At 40.6% G+C, this 20212-nt stretch overlaps 1 protein-coding gene across 1 annotated transcript in view; it reads left to right on the top strand.

Annotated features, from left to right (window-relative positions):
* Positions 1-20212, top strand: part of LOC134359153 (cilia- and flagella-associated protein 54-like) — a 510505-nt gene that overhangs the window by 17888 nt on the left and 472405 nt on the right. Inside the window, exons 4-8 of the mRNA XM_063072102.1 lie at positions 1391-1562; positions 5804-5862; positions 12023-12166; positions 17771-17884; positions 17979-18080. Coding sequence (XP_062928172.1) covers positions 1391-1562; positions 5804-5862; positions 12023-12166; positions 17771-17884; positions 17979-18080 — 591 coding nt within the window. The remainder of the gene's footprint in view (positions 1-1390; positions 1563-5803; positions 5863-12022; positions 12167-17770; positions 17885-17978; positions 18081-20212) is intronic.

The following is a 20212-nucleotide window of genomic DNA, read 5'->3' as shown; positions in this document are numbered from 1 at the left end:
CTTATTGCTACTGGATATGCACTCTTGTTCTGAAACAGAGAAAGAAACATGTTGAAGAATGAAATTTGTATTTAGTTAATTGGAAAGCTGGCAGTATGTGCAAAGTGTGAAATATAATTGTGATATTGGTAGCACAATAAAACGTGCAAGATTGTGATGGAACCAACAGAGATTGCTGAGAGGTGAATGATAGGCAATGACTGAACAACATCTGAGGCTGATAGAGTAGGTTGCTGGAAAATTGAATTTGAAAATACATTTACTAATTTTTGACCACTAGTTCTTGGAGCCCTGATAGAACTTGACTCCTGATATTAACCTCCAGGGCCACAGGTTTCCACAGCTTTCTGAGTGTACGTGTTTGGGGCTGATGATAGTTATAAAGTATATGCTCTTCAATTCATCCTTTTATACAGAGCTCTGGAATCAGGAGCCACTTTTTTCCTGGCTTGTGCCATGTCTGGAATGGTAACAAGAATGAAGGAGCAACTTCATTTGCCATATACAGTATATTTACATGTATTCCGAATTTGCTATGGCATGTTGTATGACATGCAACAAAAACAACAACATTGAACAGTTATAAAGAGTTATATAATAAATTAAGTTGAAGGATAAATATGGAATAAACCATGCATAAATACATAACTTCCAGCATGTAAACAGTGATATAAAAAGTGGTTTAAAGTGTTGATAGTGCAGTGCAGAGATGGGCTAACTGGAATGGTTGATTAGATTAACTGCCTCGAGAAGAAACTTTCAAGGTGGCATGAAGTTTTTGTTTTATAGCCTAGTAGCACTTTCCTGAAGGGAGCTTTTTTTTTAAAAAAAAAAATTCCATTTCCCATCCTTTTGAAACTAGAGTGCACATCTTTTTAGATGTATAGGCATGCTTTAAGTAAGGTCTCGTAATAGCCACTACCAATATAAGCTTTTCACTCCCTCCCTCCTGATGTATGCAGCTACTTAGTAACTTGACATTGCTGACTGCATGCTATGATAACTTAAATTAGCAGACAGTGAAAAGGGTTTATGCTTTCTGGATTGCAAATAAAAGGTTCAGGCAATTAATTGATAACAAGTCCTTACCCTTTTTTGCAATCTAACTTCTGATTTTGTTTTCTTTTGTGTAATAATATTACATGTAAGTGCCAGTAATATCAATAGAGGCAAATGCTTTAATGAATACACGTTTGGTATAATACTTGCCCAACATAAGTGAAATGAATCATTTTGTTGCCATGTGAGAGATTGCAGCAAATACATTCGATAATTCAGGAATATGTAAGTACTTATATTTCAAAACTGATAGGATGAAGGCTGAGTTGATAGTAATTGAAATAACTTTAGTTATGCAAATTGTTTATAATATTATTCTGTTGTTTTGTAGTTTCATGCGCTGCAAATGTACAGTGTTTGCTGTTACCAAATGGTGAAAAAAGTTGATCTAAAACTATTGAATCTGGAGTCAAGAAAGAAGTGCAGGAGTATTCTTAATTTCCTTCGACTTATTATGCAAGTTGCCTTGCCTAAAGAACATCTTTTCTGGATCATTTTCAATGGTATTCTATTTTATTCTTGCTTTTCAAAAACAATAACAAATTTACATTATTAAAAGAGATTATTGCCTGTACACTCCTATTTATTGAGAAGCCAAAAATTATTTTACTTTGTTAGAGTATCTAAATATTACTGGTACAAGTTTGGTACAACTTTTCCTTTTATCTTTTTTTATTTTTCTAAATTGCCTATAAGCATGGTTTTTGGGTTTGTAAGATTGGAATGGAATCTTATTTATCACCTGATCATAATGGAAAGCTGCAGGCATGGTGTAGAAATTTCCATAGTGCAGAAAGGTTTTCTCTTCAAAGAATATACCAGTTATGTTTTTAAGTGGACAAAAGAAACGAGCATGGTGGATAAACAAACAACAGCAAACAACAAGGGTCTCGGCCTGAAAGGTCGACTGCACCTCTTCCTAGAGGTGCTGCCTGGCCTGCTGCGTTCACCAGCAGCTTCTATGTGTGTTGCTTGATCATGGTGGATAACTACCTGCGGGTCGCTCTATATTGGAGGTTGAGAAATTTCTCAACATTAATCATTATTTTGGGAAAAATAATGTTACTTGTTTATAAATAACAATATAGACTTGTTAAAGACATTTCTGTGATTATTCACATGGGATGCACAGCCCGAGAATTGTGTAAGCAGATTCTTTTAATGGTTTTCAAAAGAACATTATAAAAATAGTCAAAAGAAAGGAAGTTAAAGCCATAGAAAAATACAACGTGGATACAGAACCTTCAGCGAACAAGTCCATGCCAACTGTGGTGCCCAATCAGCTAGTTCCAATTTCCTGCATGCAGCCCATAATCCTGCCCCTGCATATACCTCTCTTAGTGTTCTTTAAATGTACTATTGTACCTGTCTCAATCACTTTCTCTGGCAGATTGTTCCATATACTTATTACCCTCTGTGTGAAAATGTTTTCACCCCAGGTCCTTTCTAAATCTTTCCCCTCTCACCTTCTACTTTTGTTCTCCCTTACCCTGGGGTAAAGACTGTTACCATCCACCTTTTTCATACCTCTCATCATTTAAAACATTTTAGTAAGGTTGTCCCTCATACTCTTACACCTCCAAGGAATAAAGATCTAGCTTAGCCAGCAACTCCCTGTAACACCAGACCCTAAGTCCTGGGGACTTTCTCGTAAGAAAGTTTGTACATTTTTCCTGTGTGCATGTGGGTTTTCTCTGGGTGCTCCGGTTTCGTTCCACAGTCCAAAGATGTACCAGTTAGCAGGCTAATTGGTTGTTGTAAATTGTCCTGTGATTTGGCTAGGGTTAAATTGCTGGGTTGCTGGGTGACGCAGCTTGGTGGGCCAAAAAAGCCTGTTCCGCATTGTATCTCTCAATAAACTAAAATAAAAATAAATCTTTTCTGCACTTCTTCCAGTTTATCTTATAACAGGGTGATCAAAGCTCTACACAGTACTCCAATTGCGGCCTCACCAATGGCTTACACCTTTGCAACATAGGGCCTCAATCCTATGTGGAGTGCCCCGATTGATAAAGGCCAGCATGCTAAACATCTTCTTACCACTCTGTCTACCTGTTTGCCAGTTTCAACAAACTATAAATTTGTTCTTCAAAGTTCCTCTGGTCCATTACACTCCATAGTGCCCTACCATTCATAGTATAAGTCCTATGCAGGTTTGACTTTCCGAAATACATCACCTCACACCTATTTGTATTGAATTGTATTTGCCACACCTCTAACTTCTCGAACTGATGGAGATCCTTTGTAATCAATGATAATCTTCTTCCCTATCAATAACATCTCTTAATTTTATGCTATCTGCAAGCTTGCTGATCAAGCCTTGTACATTCACATCCAAACCAATTACATAAAAATATAATAAATAACCAGGGTCCAAACACTGACCCTTGCAGAATACCATTAGTCACTGGCCTCCATTTCTCCTTTCCAAGAAACAACCTTCAGTCACTACCCTCTGTTTCCTGCCTCCGAGCCAATTTTCAATTCACCTAAATAGATCTCCCTTTAATCCATGAGACTTAACCTTTCAGAGCAATCTACCATGTGGAATCTTGGCAAAGACCTTGCTAAAGTCTGAATAGACAGCATTCACAGCCCTATAGTCATCTACCTTTTTGGTTACTTCAAAAAACTCTAAAGGTTCATTGAGCATTAATTTCCACACACAAAGTCATGCTGATTCTTCCAAATCAGGCTCTGTCTATCCAAATACTGTTAGATTCTGTCCCTCAGAGTTCTTTCCAGTAATTTCTGCACAACTGGTGTAGTTCTTTGGCTTGTCCTCACTATCCACTTTAAACAACAGTGCAAAATTAGCCACCTCCCAGTCTTTGGAAACTACACAGATGACTACTGATGAGGCAAATATCTCCTAAGGGCATCTGCAGTTTCCTCTCTAGCTTCTTATAAAGTCCGAGGATGCACTTTGTCAGGCCCTGGAATTTATCCATCTTAATGTACTGTAAGGCTGCAAATACCTCTTCCCTGGTAATATGAATGTTTTCTTAAAACATCTCCACTTCTTTCCCTATCTCTTGAGCAACCATTATTTTCTCCTCAATCGACAGTGAGGAAAACTATTCGTTAAAAATCACCCATCTTCTATGGCTCAAGGCATAGCCAGCCCTGCTGATTGCTAATGGGATCTACTCTCTCAAGATATTTTTTTAATATACTGTTGCTATAGAACCTTCTGGGATTTTCTTTAACCTAACTTGCCAGATTTATCTTATACCCTCACCTTATTTCCTCTTTAAGAGTACTCCTAACCTTTTCATAGTTATCAAGGGATTTGCTCAATCTCCTAAACTCAGGGGCCACTTCATTAGATATAGGAATGAAATTGTGCTGTCTTCTGCTGTTGCAGCATATCCACTTCAAGGTTCGACGTGTGTGATTAGAGATGCTCTAATGCACACCACTGTTGTAACGTGTGGTTATTTGAGTTACTGCTGCCTTCATGTTTTCCTCATTAAAAAGGCGTTTTTACACACAGAACTGCTGCTCACTGGATTTTTTTTGTTGTGTTTTGCACCATTCTCTGTAAACTCTAGAAACTGAGTTTGTGCGTGAAGATCCCAGGAGATCAGCAGTTTTTGAGATACTCAAATGACCCTGTCTAGAACTAACAATCATTTTACAGTCAGTCACACAGATTGCATTTCTTCCCCATTGTCTGAACATCAACTGAAACTCTTGACCATGCCCTGGTTGTTATGAATTGAGTTGCTGGCACATGATTGTTTGATTAGATATTTGCATTACAAGCAGGTGTACAGATAGATCCAATGAAGTGGCACAGAATGTATGTCCGTGATAATACACCTGATTCTGATTTTGACAGATGGCACTTTGCACCATTGTAGAGAAAGGGCTATCTGGCAGCTTTGCAGATTGTTCTCGTATTGGGAGTAAATATTTATTTACTGTTTATTGTATGATACATTAATGTGAAGTAATTTGGAGTGATACAGCTCATAAAGTGAATTGGTTGATAACTTGCAGAGTTGACAGATTTTCTTCCATCAACCCCTGCTGCCTGTTACAACTTTCCAAATAATGAAAGTTCAGGAGGCAATATGTATTTCAAAGAAGACATGCTGCTTCATCAGGAAATATTATTAGTGGCAGCATTGGTTTTACCTGCAACTTGATGGCATATAGCAATGTCAGTCCTGTTGTAATTTCAATATCATTACCTAATTTTATAACCATCAATAATGCCAAACTCTGTTAGGAACTACTTTGAGTTTATATTCTATTACATGTACTGTGGTAAGTACTGTCACAGTAAGTACTTCATCAGGAATAATGTTCCTTTCTAATACTTGTTTTACTTTAAAAAATTTTGTGTGTTTGCTCTAACTCCAATTTTACTGCTATTGCTCTCTGGACCAATCCTGATATGTACATTGATAGCTACTTTATTATGAACTTACTTTAGCCGTTGAACCCATACCTCCATAACATTAAATCAATGGTTCATAATTGTCCTTTTTAATTTTGCAATAGCACAATTTTATAAAATTAAATGTGGTATCATGCAAGTAGCATATAAACTGAACATGCCTCTCATGTTTCCTGAATTATTTAAATGCAGAAGACAAAATAGTTATTACTTTAAGTTGTCAATTGTTTCAAAGCAATAGTGTATTTTCCTTAAAAGTAGCCATTAATTAAGCATCATTAGTTTAAATGTATCTTTCCGTTTGTAGAATGTATTGATATATCTCTCTGTTTTTAGGTACAACTTACATTTATACCATCTGTAGACATTTAATGGTTTTAGCATTCTATGCTCAGGTAAGGCACATTAAATTGGCGTTCTTTTATCTTCAATGTTAGGATAAGTTTTGCATTGTTGATTGTCAGGAAAGCCACGCAGAACTACTGGAGTTCATTTTTTTTGTACTAAGCAGGTATAACTTTACATGAGGTACACTGCTACAGTGTTTATCCTCTACAGAAAGTTAAAAGAAATGTTTCCCATTTCTTGTTTACATTTTAATTTTTCTCTTGATATTATAATAAATTAACATGCACTTACATGGTATAAATAAAATACCTGAAGTGTTTTGCTGAAATATTTTTAAACAATTTGATGCATATACGCCTATTTGTTTCCCTTTCCCAACCTTTGCAGTGTCTTGAGGATGGTAATTAGGGAATGGGCTCTGAGGTGGTTGATTCACATTATTAGAACCACAGAACACTACAGCACAGAAAACAGGCCATTTGGCCCTTCTAGTCTGTGCCAAAACTTTATTCCGCTAGTCCCATTGACCTGCACCCAGTCCATAACCCTCCAGACCTCTCCCATCCATGTACCTATCCAATTTACTCTTAAAACTTAAGAGTGAGCCCACATTTACCAAGTCAGATGGCAGCTTGTTCCACACTCCCACCACTCTCTGAGTGAAGAAGTTCCCCCGAAACTTTTCCCCTTTCACCCTAAAGCCATGTCCTCTCGCATTTATCTCTCCTAATCTAAGTGGAAAGTGCCGACTCGCATTTACTCTGTCTATACCCCTCGTTATTTTGTAAACCTCTATTAAATCCCCCCTCATTCTTCTACTCTCCAAGGAATAAAGTCCTAACCTGTTCAATCTTTCCCTGTAACTCAACTCCTGAAGACCCGGCAACATCCTAGTAAATTTTCCCAGCACGCTTTCAATCTTACTGATATCCTTCCTATAGTTAGGTGACCAGAACTGCACGTAATACTCCAAATTTGGTCTCACCAATGTCTTATACAACCTCACCATAACATCCCAACTCCTATACTCAATACTTTGATTTATGAATGCCAGGATGCCAAAAACCTTCTTTACAACCCTGTCTTCCTGTGATGCCATTTTCAGGGAATTATGTATCTGAACTCCCAGATCCCTTTGTTCCTCTGCACTCCTTAGTGTCCTACCATTTACTGTGTATGTCCTACCTTGATTTGTCCTTCCAAAATGCAACACCTCGCCCTTGTCTGCATTAAATTCCATCTGCCATTTTCTGGCCCATTTTTCCAGTTGGTCCAGATCCCTCTGCAAGCTTTGAAAGCCTTTCTCGCTGTCCACAATGCCTCCAATCTTAGTGTCATCAGCAAACTTGCTGATCCAATTACCACATTATCATCTAGATCATTGATATAGACAACAAACAACAATGGTCCCAGCACAGATCCCTGAGGCACACCACTAGTCACAGGCCTCCAGTCTGAGAAGCAATCATCCATTACCACTCTCCGTCTTCTCCCACACAGCCAATTTTGAATCGAGTTTACAACCTGTCCATGGATACCTAGTGTCTGAACCTTCTGAACTAACCTCCCATGTGGGACCTTGTCAAAAGCCTTACTAAAGTCCATGTAGACAACATCCACAGCCTTTCCTTCATCTACTTTCTTGCTAACCCCCTCGAAAAACTCTACAAGATTCATTAAACATGATCTACCATGCACAAAGCCATGCTGACTATCCTTAATCAGCCTTTGGCTGTTCAAATACTTGTATATCCGAACTCTCAGAACACCTTCCAATAATTTTCCTACCGATGTCAGGCTCACCGGCCTGTAATTACCTGGTTTACTTTTGGAGTCTTTTTTAAACAACGGAACAACATGAGCTACCCTCCGATGCTCCGGCACCGCACCCGTGGCGAAGGACATTTTAAATATTTCTGCCAGGGCCCCTGCAATTTCTACACTAGTCTCTCTCAAGGTCCGAGGAAATATCACGTCAGGCCCAGGGGATTTATCTACCTTTATTCACTGTAAGGCAGCAAGCACCCCCTCCTCTTTAATCTCTATATGTTCCATGACAATACTGCTTGTTTCCCTTCCTTCCATATACGCTATGCCAGTTTCCTGAGTGAATATTGATGCAAAAAAAAACTGTTTAAGATCTCCCCCATCTCCTGAGGCTCCACACATAGACGACCACTAGGGGACCAATTTTGTCCCTTACTATCCTTTTACTCTTAATATATTTGTAGAAACCCTTTGGGTTTACCTTCACATTATCTGCCAAAGCAACCTCATGTCTTCTTTTTGCCTTCCTGATTTCCTCCTGTACCCCCTGGTAGGCCTCAGGCTCGCTCAGCTCACTTTTGTCTAGGGGGAGCAGCCTTCGGCCCCACCAAACTAGGTAATCGAGTTTGGGTGGATGCTGTGTGATGTACCCACCCCGCCAAATATCAGACAATACGTCATATGCGATTAAATGATTACGCTTTATAGATCTTACTGGAACTATGTAATTAATAGAGATAAAATATAAAAGGAAAGTAAAAGGCGCCAAACTTATCAAAGTTCAACCACTCGTGCACAACAGTTGGAGCTCAATTAACGGAGTCTTCTTTCCACCATTTGATCCCCTCTGACCACCTCGACCCTCCCCCGGGACCAACCACGGTGGTCGACCAGACGCTCCACACGTCTGTCTTCGTCTCCTCTCCTCGCCGAACACCCTGGGCCTCAGACTCCCGCTTGGGATCCGTCCTGCCACCCAGTTTACAGCATCGCGCCTCCTCTCTCTGTCCCCATCACCTTCTGCTCCAAAGCCTGCGAAACAATAGCTTACAGACACACAAGAAAGGATAACATCTATCCCAATTGGTTAGCAAGTGAATACAATGCTCTTATCAGTAATATAACCCAAACAAGCTGCTAGAGAGAGAACTTTCTCAGCAGTTAACATAACAAAGAAGCCATTTTGGTTAGCCTCATCAGGAACATAAAAGAAGAAACCCCTGACACTTCTTTAGTATTTTCTTACATTTTCTATACTCTTCAAGTACCTCATTCATTCCTTGTTGCCTATACCTGCTATACCTCTCTCTTTTACCCTCTCTCTTTTTCTTAACCAGATCGCCAATATCCCTTGAAAACCAAGGTTCTCTATGCCTGTTAACTTTGCCTTTAATCCTGGCAGGAACATGCAAACTCTGCACTCCCAAAATTTTGCCTTTGAAGGCCTTCTACTTACTGAACACATCCTTGCCAGAGAACAACTTATCCCAATCAACTCTTCCTAGATTCTTTCTCATTTCCACACAATAGGCCCTTCTCCAATTTAGAACCTCAACTCGAGGACCAGACCTATCCTTATCCATAATTAACTTGAAACTAATGACATTATGGTCACTGGACCCAAAATGTTCGCCTACACATACTTCTGTCACCTGACCTGTCTGGTTCCCTGATAGGAGATCAAGTACCGCATCCTCTCTCGTAGGTACCTCTATATATTGATTTAGAAAACTTTCCTGAACACATTTGACACACTCAAGCTATCTAGCCCTTTTACAGTGTGGGAGTCCCAGTCAATATGTGGGAAGTTAAAATCTCCTACTATTACAACTTTCCGTTTCTTACATCGGTCTGCTATCTCTCTACAGATTTGCTCCTCCAATTCTCTCTGACTATTGGGTGGTCTATAATACAACCCTATTAATGTGGTCACATTTTTCCTGTTCCTCAGCTCCACCCATATGGCCTCTGTAGACAAGCCCTCCGGGCTGTCCTGTCAACGCACAGCTGTGAAATCTTCCCTGACTAGTAATGCCACTCCTCCCCCTTTCATCCCTCCCCCCTCTAACACGTCTGAATGGAACCCCAGAACAGTAAACTGCCAGTCCTGCCCCTTCTGCAACCAAGTCTCACTAATAGCAATAATGTCGTAATCCCACATGCTAATCTACGCCCTAAGCTCATCTGCCTTACCTACGATACTCCTTGCATTGGAATAGATACATCTGAGAACATTTCTACCACGTACAAGCCTTTGATATCTGTCTATACATGCAGTCCTCTCATGACATTTATCCTCCTCCACCTCAATATTGGCTCTAACACTCTGGTTCCCCTCCCCCTGCAAATCTAGTTTAAATCCCCCAGAGCAAATCTACCCGCAAGGATGTTAGTCCCCCTCCAGTTCAGGTGCAAACCGTCCCGTCAGAACAGGTCCCACCTTCCCTGGAACAAAGCCAAATTGTCCAGAAGCATGAAGCCCTCCCTCCTGCACCATCTCCTTAGCCACGTATTTAGCTGCATTATCTTCCTATTTCTAGCCTCACCAACACGTGGCACAGGTAACAATCCTGAGATTGCAACCCTGGAGGTCCTGTCCTTCAACTTTGCACCTAACTCCCTAAATTCTCTTTGCAGGACCTCCTCTTTCTTCCTATCCACGTCATTGGTCCCTACATGGACCACGACATCTGGCTGCTCACCCTCCCTCCTGAGAATACCGAGAACTCTATCCGAGATATCATGGTCCCTGGCACCAGGGAGGCAACAATTAGGTGGATGACTTTGCTTTAAGAGAGAGTAAATGGCTAGCAGTTGGGGAGCACCAGGGATAGAGTTGATATGTGTGTATCATAAGGAGATACTTAACTGGGCAGGAGGTGAACAAAGGGAGTAGGAGCTAAAAGTGGTGAGGACTAATAGAGTGGGGAGACTGAAAGAGGCAGGGAGGGGAAGTAAGTGAGAACTTTGGAGACTCAGAGAGTATGGGGAGAAGGATAATGGAGTAGGGGAGTTTAGGAGAAGAACACTTGTGTACCTGTGATGTAGTGAATGAATGATTAGAGTATGTTTCTCTGCACTCTGTATACTTACATAACCACACTCCTGCTGCTGATAGCTTAACAGCTGTCCCTGGTGCGGATAGTTCATCCTCAATTCTAAGGGACTGACTGCCCCAAGAATCCCATATGTTTCAGTGATAATACTATCTTTCTCTTTTTGTCTGCATTTGGTCCTCTTCCTTTACCTAGATTTGTATCAGTTACTTTTCCTCCATCTCCCTCTGAGCTTGCATTGCAAACTTGCATTTATAAAGTGTCTTTAATGACTAAGTTATCACTCATTGGTTTAAAATTAATGATGAATATCTTCCTGTGTGGTGAAGTGCTGGAATTGGGTTGAGGCAGCTGGCTGGAGTATAAGGGTAAGGAAGTTCATTTGCCACATATTGCAGATGGGAGAACTTTGGATCTGTGGATCATTGGGCTCTCTTCTAGGACCTGTACAAACAAGATGGTTTGCATCTGAAATCAAGGGATACTAATATCCTTGTTAGGAGGTTTGCTAGTGCCACTTGAGAGGGTTTAAACCACAGCAGCAAGGCAATAGGTGGTAGGGTTGAGGACAAGAAAGGTGGTCGGATAAGTAAGACTGAAAGGAAAGACTGTAAGGGACGGGCTAATAAACAGCAGGATATTGATTTAATGCTCCTCACAAAGTGTCTGCTCCCACGACACGTACCTCTGTTCTCATAGCTGGTCTGGAAGTGTCCTACGTTCCGCTCCCACTTCTACACCTTGCTTTGCTTATTCAGCCTATCCTGATCTGAGATTCTGCTTGGAGTGTAAATCACAGTGACATGTTCTCTGCCTCTTGCTTATTAGCATTATTTACCTTGGGAGTGAGAATGGACTAGTGAGATTCTTGCCAGGATGCACAGACCAAGGTATAAATCCGTGATGATTAACCATATATCTTTTGGAACCTGCAACCAGCAGGCTAGTGCCTGTGAATACTAGTGCTCACTGTCTTCCCTTTTGAGGTTGTGTTCCCAGCAGCTTGGTGGGAAACCTCAAGCAAATGTAGCCTGATAACTTTCTGAGAGTTGATGGTAATTAGCACAGGATCAGCTACAATGCTGAAAGGTATCGGTTTGCCAGCAAGCCCCAGCTATGCTATAATTGGGAAAATAACGTTTGCACATAGAAGAGACAGACTTGCTGTTACACAGTGATAATGACAGAAAGTTGGGCATGAGCAGTGCTGGGATGAACAGGTGCAGGTAAGTGACACAATACCTGATTATGGATCTATTTAAAGTCAGAGAATTTCTAGTCCAGATAATATAGATAAATTTAAAAAAAGACACTGGGGGAATAGTTTAATTTTCAGCTATATTGAGAATCTGACTGTGTTTCATGACTCATGTTGTTTGAATAGGCTTTTGAATATGTACTGTGGGCCAGCATCAGCATGGAATCATCTGCCCCACTTTTGACAGTTCGTTATCTTAGCTGGAGAGCCACACTTTATACAGCTGTGTGTCAGTGTTACTATGACTGTGACTCTGGCATACTTGGAGAGGTATAATATTTTAATTGTTCTAATCAACATCTATTTAATCTTTGTTCATGTTGCATTTTTGTTTTGTATTCTCTCCACACTGCATAATCCATTCTTCAAATGTAAAAATACAAATTACTTTTAATCTACATTTACATCTGCCAAACCTTCACATTAGCAGAGAAATACCTTGATGACTTCCACATTCCTCTTATTCATCTAAAAAAATGTAACTTTTAAAAAAATAATTACTTTTAACTTCATTTTCCATTTGAAATGTTTCCTGTAGTTAACTAAATTCTTGTGCACTCACCTTATTTTCTTTTTTAGCCTTATGCTTGTTAGATATATAGATGCATGAACATCTCTGTCTTGTCTGTCTCTGGCCCTGGCTCTGGCACTGGATATTAAGAGAATCAAGGGAGATATGTTAATGGAGGCACAAGAGACTGCAGATGCTAAAATCTGGAGCAAAAAAAAAGAGCTGCTGGAGGAACTCAACAGGTCAGACAGCAACTGTGGAGGAAATGGACAGTTGATGTTTAGAGTCAAGATGAGGTCCTGAAGAGAGAATATAGGGAACTTGGTAGAAAGCTGTAAGCAGGACCAGTAGGACCACTCTAGATTGCTGCCTGTGCCCAATGCTAGTTAGGGTAAGAATAGGATGATTTGGCAAATAAAAGTGTGGCTGATGAATTAATGGAGGCGGCAGGGTTTCAGATTTCTGGATCATTGGAATCTCTTCAGGAGAAGGTACAAAAAGAACGTGTTAAACCTACAAGATGGCTTTTTAAAGCAGCTTGTGGTTGAGCCCATGAGGGAAAAGGCAACTCTGGATTGGGTGTTGCTAAGTGAACCAGATTTGATTAGTGAGTTTAAGGTTAAGAAACACTTAGAGGCAGTGATCATAATATATTAGAATTCACCCTGCAGTTTGAAAGGGAGAAGCTAAAACAAGATGTATGTATTACAGTGGAGTAAAGGGAGCGACAGAAGCGTAAGAGAGGAACTGACTAAAGTTGATTGGAAGAGGACACTAGCAGGGAGGATGGCAAAACACCAATGGCTGGTGTTTTTGGGAGCAATTCAGAAGGTGCAAGTAGATTCATCTCAAAGAAGAAGTATTCTAAAGGAAGGATGAGGTAATTGGGGCTGACAAGGGAAGTAAAAAAATAGCATAAAAGGAAAAGAGAGGACATCTGTTGGTTTATAAAAGCTTCCCAATAATTTTTGATATGTTAGAAGGTAACAAAAAAAAATCAATAAGAGAGTAGAAGCCAATAATATAAAAGAGGATGCCAGAAGTTTTTTTTCCAGAAAAGAAAGGCAAGAGTGGATATTGGACTGCTGGAAAATTACACTGGAGAGGTAGCAATGGGGGCAAAACAATCGCAGATGAGCTTAATAAGTATTTTGCGCCAGTCTTCACTGTGGAACGGCTGGCTGGTGGCATAGTGGTGGCATCAGTGCCCGACTTCGGAGCGAAGGCTCCTGAGTTTGAATCCAGCCAGCTCCCTTGCACGCTTTCCATCCGTGCTGGGTTGAGCGTCGAGCTAGCAACTCGGCCTCATAAAAATAAGAAAGCCTGCTAAAAAGACACGGTCATGACGGCATCCCAATGACTCCACTCGGAGTTAAGGGCTTCCTTCTTCTTCACTGTGGAAGACGCCAAAAGTATGCTAGAACTTCAAGAGTGTCAAGGCAGAAGTAAGTGTAGTCGCCATTACTAAGGAAAACGTGCTTGGAAAACTGAAAGGTCTGAAGGTAATAAGTCACCTGGACCAGATGGGCTACACTCTCGGGTTCTGATGGAGGTAGCTGAAGAGATTGTGGAGACACTAGTAGTGATCTTTCAAGAATCACTAGGTTCTGGAAAGGTTCCGGAGGAATGGAAAATTGCAAATATCACTATTATTTAAAATGTAAGGGAAACAAAAGACAGGAAATTATAGGCCAGTTAATCTAACTTAAGTGGTTGGAAAGGTGTTGGAATCTATTTTTAAGGATGAGGTTTCAGGGTATTTGGAAGGCACATGATAAAATAGGCCAAAGTCAGCATGGTTTCTTTAAGGAAATCTTGCCTGACAAATCTGTTGGAATTCTTTGGAGAAGTAATGAGCAGGATAGATAAAAGAGAGTCTGTAGGTGTTGTTTACTTAGATTTTCAGAAGTCCTTTTACTAGGTGCCACACACGAGGCTGCTAAATAAGAACCCATAGTATTACAGGAAAGATATTAGCATGGCAGAAGATAGGCTGACTGGCAGAAGGCAAAGTGTGGGAATAAAGGGGGCATTTTCTGGTTGGCTGGCAGTGATTAGTGGTGGTCTGCAAGAGTTTGTGTTGGGACCGCTCCTTTTCACGTCATGTGTCAATGATTTGAATATTGGAATTGACGGCTTTGTGCCCATTTTTGTGGATGATACCAAGGTAGGTGAAGGGGCAGGTAGAAGTAGGAAGTTTACGGAAGGACTTAGACAGATTAGGGGAATGGGCAAAAAAGTGGCAGATGGAATACAGTGTAGGGAAGTGCATAGTCATGCACTTTGGCAGGCAGAATAAAGGCATGGACCATTTTCTAATTGAAGATAAAATTCAGAAATCACTTCTGCAAAGGGACTTTGGAGTTCATGTGCAGGATTTCCTGAAGGTTAACTTGTAGGTTGAATTGGTAGTAAGGAAGAAAAATGCAATATTCACATTCATTTCGAGAGGAGTTGAATATTAAAAGCCAGGTCGTAGTGCTGAGGCATTTTAAAATGTTGGTCAGACTTCTCTAAAGTATTGTAAGTAGATTTTGGCCCCTTATCCAAGAAATTGGAGATGGTCCAGAGAAAGTTCACAAGAATGATTCCAGGAATGAAATGGCTAATGTATCAGGCATGCTTGATGGCTCTGGCCTTATATTCACTGGAGCCTAGAATAATGAGGAAGGATCTCATTGAAACCTATTGAATATTGAAAGGCCTAAATAGAGTGGATGTGGAGAGAACGTTTCCTATAGTGGGGACTCTAGGACCAGAGGGCGTAGATTCAAATTAGAAGGACATCCCTTTAGAACAACTGTAGCCAGAGGGTGGTGAATCTGTGGAATTCAATGCAATAGATAGCTGTGGAGGCCATGGTGGCCTTCTGTTGGTTGGGATTGATCATGGACGTTGCTTCCTAATTGTCTATGTCAAAGTCAATACTCAAGGCAGGTATGTATGGAGAGCAAGCTGTTGCCCACACACCAGGCTCCCCCCCCCCCCCCCCCGCCGTGCAGCTTATGAATCCAAAGGAACAACAGAGACCAATGCAGTTTGGTACCAGCAGGAGTTGCTATTCAACGTAGGAACTCAACGTAGGACTGACTTAGGGACTCCAGCTCTGGATCTTTCCTCTGGGTTTACTCCCAAAACCTTCCCCAAAAGTGGTATTGGCTGCAAGGCAGTTTGAGATTAGAATTTTTAATTTTATTTTTATTTTATTGAGATACAACATGGAGTAAGCCCTTCCGACCGTTTGAGCTGCCCACCCAGCAACCCTTCAGTTAGTCCTGACGAAGGGTCTTGGCCTGAAACGTCGACTGTACCTCTTCCTAGAGATGATGCCTGGCCTGCTGCGTTCACCAGCAACTTTGATGTGTGTTGCCTCAATTTAACCCTAGCCTAATCACAGAACAATTTACAATGACCAATTAACCTACCAACTGTTATGTCTTTGGACTGTGGGAGGAAACTGGAGCACCCAGAGGAAATCTGCATGGTCACAGGGAGAACATACAAACTCCTCACAGACAGCAGCATGACTTAAGCCCATTTTCCTTGTACTGTAAAGCATTGTGCTAACCACTATGCTACCATGCTGCTCACAGATGTGGAGGCCAAGTGATTGGATATATTAAAAGAAATGCTTGAAAGGTTCTTGATTAGTAAATGCATCAAAGGTTATGGGAAAAGGCAGGAAAATGATGTTGAGAAGGATAATAAATAAGCCATGACTGAACGGCCTAATTCTGCTCCAAAGTCATATGGTCATATTATCTAAGGAATGTATGGCTTACATACCTCTTAACATAGCTTGCTACTTTCTTAAATCTTATACAGCATCCACTCATGTTATTCCTTTGCAGAGTGTTTTAAAATTAAGTTTTTAATTGTTTTCATCATTAATTAATTATACTTTAACTTCTCAATTCTGTTTGATCTGTTGTTCTTGCCCATCATCTCTAAGAATTTGCAATTTCATTGTTTGGCAATGGAGATACCTTTGGCATACTCTTGGATAGAGATGGAACAGATGCAATGATCTGTCCTGTGAAATTCCATGATTGCACTTTAACTCTGACCAACATTATTATGCCCGTTCTCACCTTTGTTCATCCAGAGAATGTAGCCTGAGTTCATCAAGTCGTCATTACAAGTATATCTTCTCAGCTGTCTTAATAACCCGTCAGAGCTTTTGGATATGGCCTCAGATGTGGAGAGAGACACACTGAAGCAGTTTGACAGTTCACTGACTTTAATAAGAACTGTTGCAGAATTTAAAGTGTTACGAGAATACACATAAAATTAAGATGTTTGCTGGCCTGGGCTAGCATCAGTGGCATCAGCAGTTGGTCTGCCACCTGCCCTCAGGGGAAGGAGAGATAAGGAACAATGGAGCAGCGTCTGGAGATGTGTAATGAAGGGATGTGGGAGGAAGAGCTGTCTGGAGCGGCTCCCCCCTTTGAGCCCTGAACTGTTTGAAGTGATGGACAGGCGATACCCCAGCAGGGGGATAAAAAGGGACAGGTTCGCTAAGACAGACACACACGCCACCCGAGGTAACGAGACCCTGGAAGCGGTGCGCTTCTCACGAGTGGGTGAGAAGTCCCAGACAACGACAAGGGTGGAAAGGTACGATCAGCGGGAACCCGGTGTGTGTCCGCCCTTGCCTGGGTGCCGGGTTCACTGCAGAGGATCGACCGCATCTGGAGGAGGGGTCACAGTCGGTGACCTCAGGTGACATCACCAAGGACCCGCCCAAATGCTGTTTGTGAGCCATCTCGCTGGTCTGTGAGTGAAGCTGTGCTGAATGATGAGTTGTTTTCTCTGTCTCTCTTCCCCCACCTTGTCCATCGCCATGGCAACGATTACTGCGAACTGAACTTTGAGTCATTTTGAAATTGGTCATTTACCCCTAGACAACGATAGAGCTTGATTGATGCTGTTATCTTAATTCTGTGCACATGTGTGGTTACCATTGTTGAATTGTTGCATTTATTATCCTTTCGATTACTGTGTTGCTTGTTTCTTTAATAAAACTTTCTTAGTTCTAGTACTCCAGACTCCAACTGAGTGATCCATTTCTGCTGGTTTGGCAACCCAGTTACGGGGTACGTAACATAAGGAATCTTCATCTTGATTAGTGGGACCACTTGGTGATACCATAGAAATGGAAATGACATCCTTTGACATAAAATAAGAAATAGGAAATGTGTGCCCCAGAGGTAGCTTAATTTTTTGAGTATGACAGCATACTTTGTTTCTCCGCTATGGGCGGCAAATTCTGGGCCAATATACCATTTTGTGGTAAATTAATATGCTACATATTCTCATCCTTCATTTAGCATGTTAATATTCTCTTTGTTGTTTTAAAATAGACATTCGCTCGCCGTGCTTTAGGGAAGATCAGTGAATTGAACCGTCTGGAAATAATGAGCTCATCTCCTCCAAGTCCTGAAACTACTAAAATCTTTAGGGAGGCCACTATCAAGGTACCTAATGTGGCAATATAAAATGTTTAGTGAAATTTAACATTCTGTTTTTTTAAAAAATACATTTGGATTGAAAATACATTACCTCTTTTAGGTATCTGTAATGATCTTCAAAAGAGCAGTTTTTGAAAGTAGAAGAAAACCAAAAGGAATTTTGCGACCTAAGTTGAAAACTAACTACAGAGATACTCACAATGTAAGTTTTTAATTAACTAGAATAGTATTGAACCAAGGTTAACCTTGGTTAATTTGGGGACCATGAAGAAGTGATGCTTTCTAAAATTATTCTGCATAGATGTGTCATTGAATTGTGATGTTACTTTAAACATTTGGTGAAGCTGCTGTTCATTGATCTCTATCCATCATAATGCTTAATTAAAGAAAAAGATAATCATGGTTCATAATCATTAAAGTGTGTACAGTAAGTCAATAAACCATCCCATTTCCTTGGTATAAAGACTGCCCTTTACCATGCGCCAAACTGTCAATATTCAGTGTGATCATGGAAAATGCCCTGTTTTATTTTCTTGCTGTAAGGATCCAAATAGAATGCAAATTCTTCTTGTTGTAAGATTTTATTGTGATATGTTTGACCTACCTTCTAGGTCAATACACTTTCACAATATAAGCTTTTCAAATGTTTTTCCAGTTACCTTTTTAAGTGTAGTCACTTTCTATTCCAACATCAGTCTTCCAGGTATTGATTCCATATGCCAGTGATTTTTGAGTTGACATTTTATTCCACAGTTCCTTTCTTCTAATGAATGAAAAGCTATGTCCCTGGGATTACTGACCTCTCTGTCAAGGGAAATGGGTCTTTGTAGTTTAATTTGTTGAGACTTTTCATAATTTTAACACACCAGTTAAGTCTCCTTCTGGTCTTCTTTATTAAAAAAAACAAACTGGTCACTCTCATAGAGTCATAGAATTCTACAATGGAGAAATAGGCTCTTTGGCTCACTACATCTATGCTGAGTATTATGCCTGTCTATGTAAATGCCATTTGCCTCCATTAATTCCATATCCCACTATTCTTGCTCTTTCAAGTACCTGTCAAAGATGCCACTTAAACATTGTTGAATAATAGAATTATAGTCACTGGTCCCAAATGCTTCCCCACTACCTTGTAAATTATTGCCAGCTTCATTTCCGAAAAGGAGATTGTGCATAGTCCCTTCTCTAGTAGGGCAATCTCCCCATAGCTTCAGAAAACTTTCCTGGGCATGCTAAACAAATTTTTCCCTAAGGCTATCCCAGTCAAGTCAGGAATGGTAAAATAAAGTAATATCATAACACTATTGTTCTTACACCTATCCACAATTTTGCTGCATACTTCCTCTAGTTCCTGCTTACTACTGGGTGGTGGGGGTGGAAGGGGAGGAAAAGAGGACTTGAAGTATAATACCCCTTACCCCTTACTTATTATCCATATGGCCTCACTAAATGTTTCTCTGGGATATCCTCTTTAAATGTTGCTGTAATGCTGTCTCTAAACAATAGTGCAACTCCCCTTCCTCTTACATCACCTTTATTACACCAAGAATATTGATACCCCAGAACATTGAGCTGCAAATCCTGCTCATCTCTTGGCCATGTTCCCATAATAGCTGTAATATTAGAATCCCATGTGCTGACCCATGCCCTGAGTTCATCTGCTTTATGTGTCAGGTTTCTTGCATTAAAGTAAATGCAGTTTAGCTTGTCAGATCCTTCACATTCACTGTCCTATTCACTGGACTTGCTGCTCTAACCTTGGTATTTGCTTTAACTTTCTCATCTATTTGATTACTACTTTGCATCCTACTCCCAGCAAGAGTAGTTTAAACCCTCCTGAGTAGCAACAGCAAATCACCCTTCAAGTATATTGTACCCCTCCAGTTCAGGTGCAGTTTTGCCTTTCTTATACAGATCTCCGTAAGACCATAAGACCCCTGTGAGCAAAATTAGGCCATTCAGCCCTTCGAGTCTGCTCCACCATCCCATCATGGCTGATCTCAGATCCCACTCAACTCCATATACCTGCCATCTCACTATGTCCTTTGATGCCCTGACTGATCAGGAAACTATCAACCTGTCTTAAATATTCCCCATGGACTTGGCCTCCACCACTCTCTGTGGCAGAGCATTTCACAGATTCACTACACTCTGGTGAAAAAAAAAAATTCCTTCTTACCTCTGTTCTAAAGGGTCACCCCTCAGTTTTGAGGCTGTGCCATCTAGTTCTGGATGCCCCCATCACTGGAAACAACCTCTCCACATCCACCCTATCTAGTCTTTTGAACATTTGGTAGGTCCCTGAAGAAACTCCAATGGTTCAAGTAGTACCAG

This window comes from Mobula hypostoma, chromosome 20 (assembly GCF_963921235.1).
Source record: "Mobula hypostoma chromosome 20, sMobHyp1.1, whole genome shotgun sequence".
In the NCBI taxonomy this organism is placed as follows: Eukaryota; Metazoa; Chordata; class Chondrichthyes; order Myliobatiformes; family Myliobatidae; genus Mobula; species Mobula hypostoma.
The sequence above is the reverse complement of the archived record's forward strand: the minus strand, read 5'-3'. Positions and strand labels throughout refer to the sequence as shown.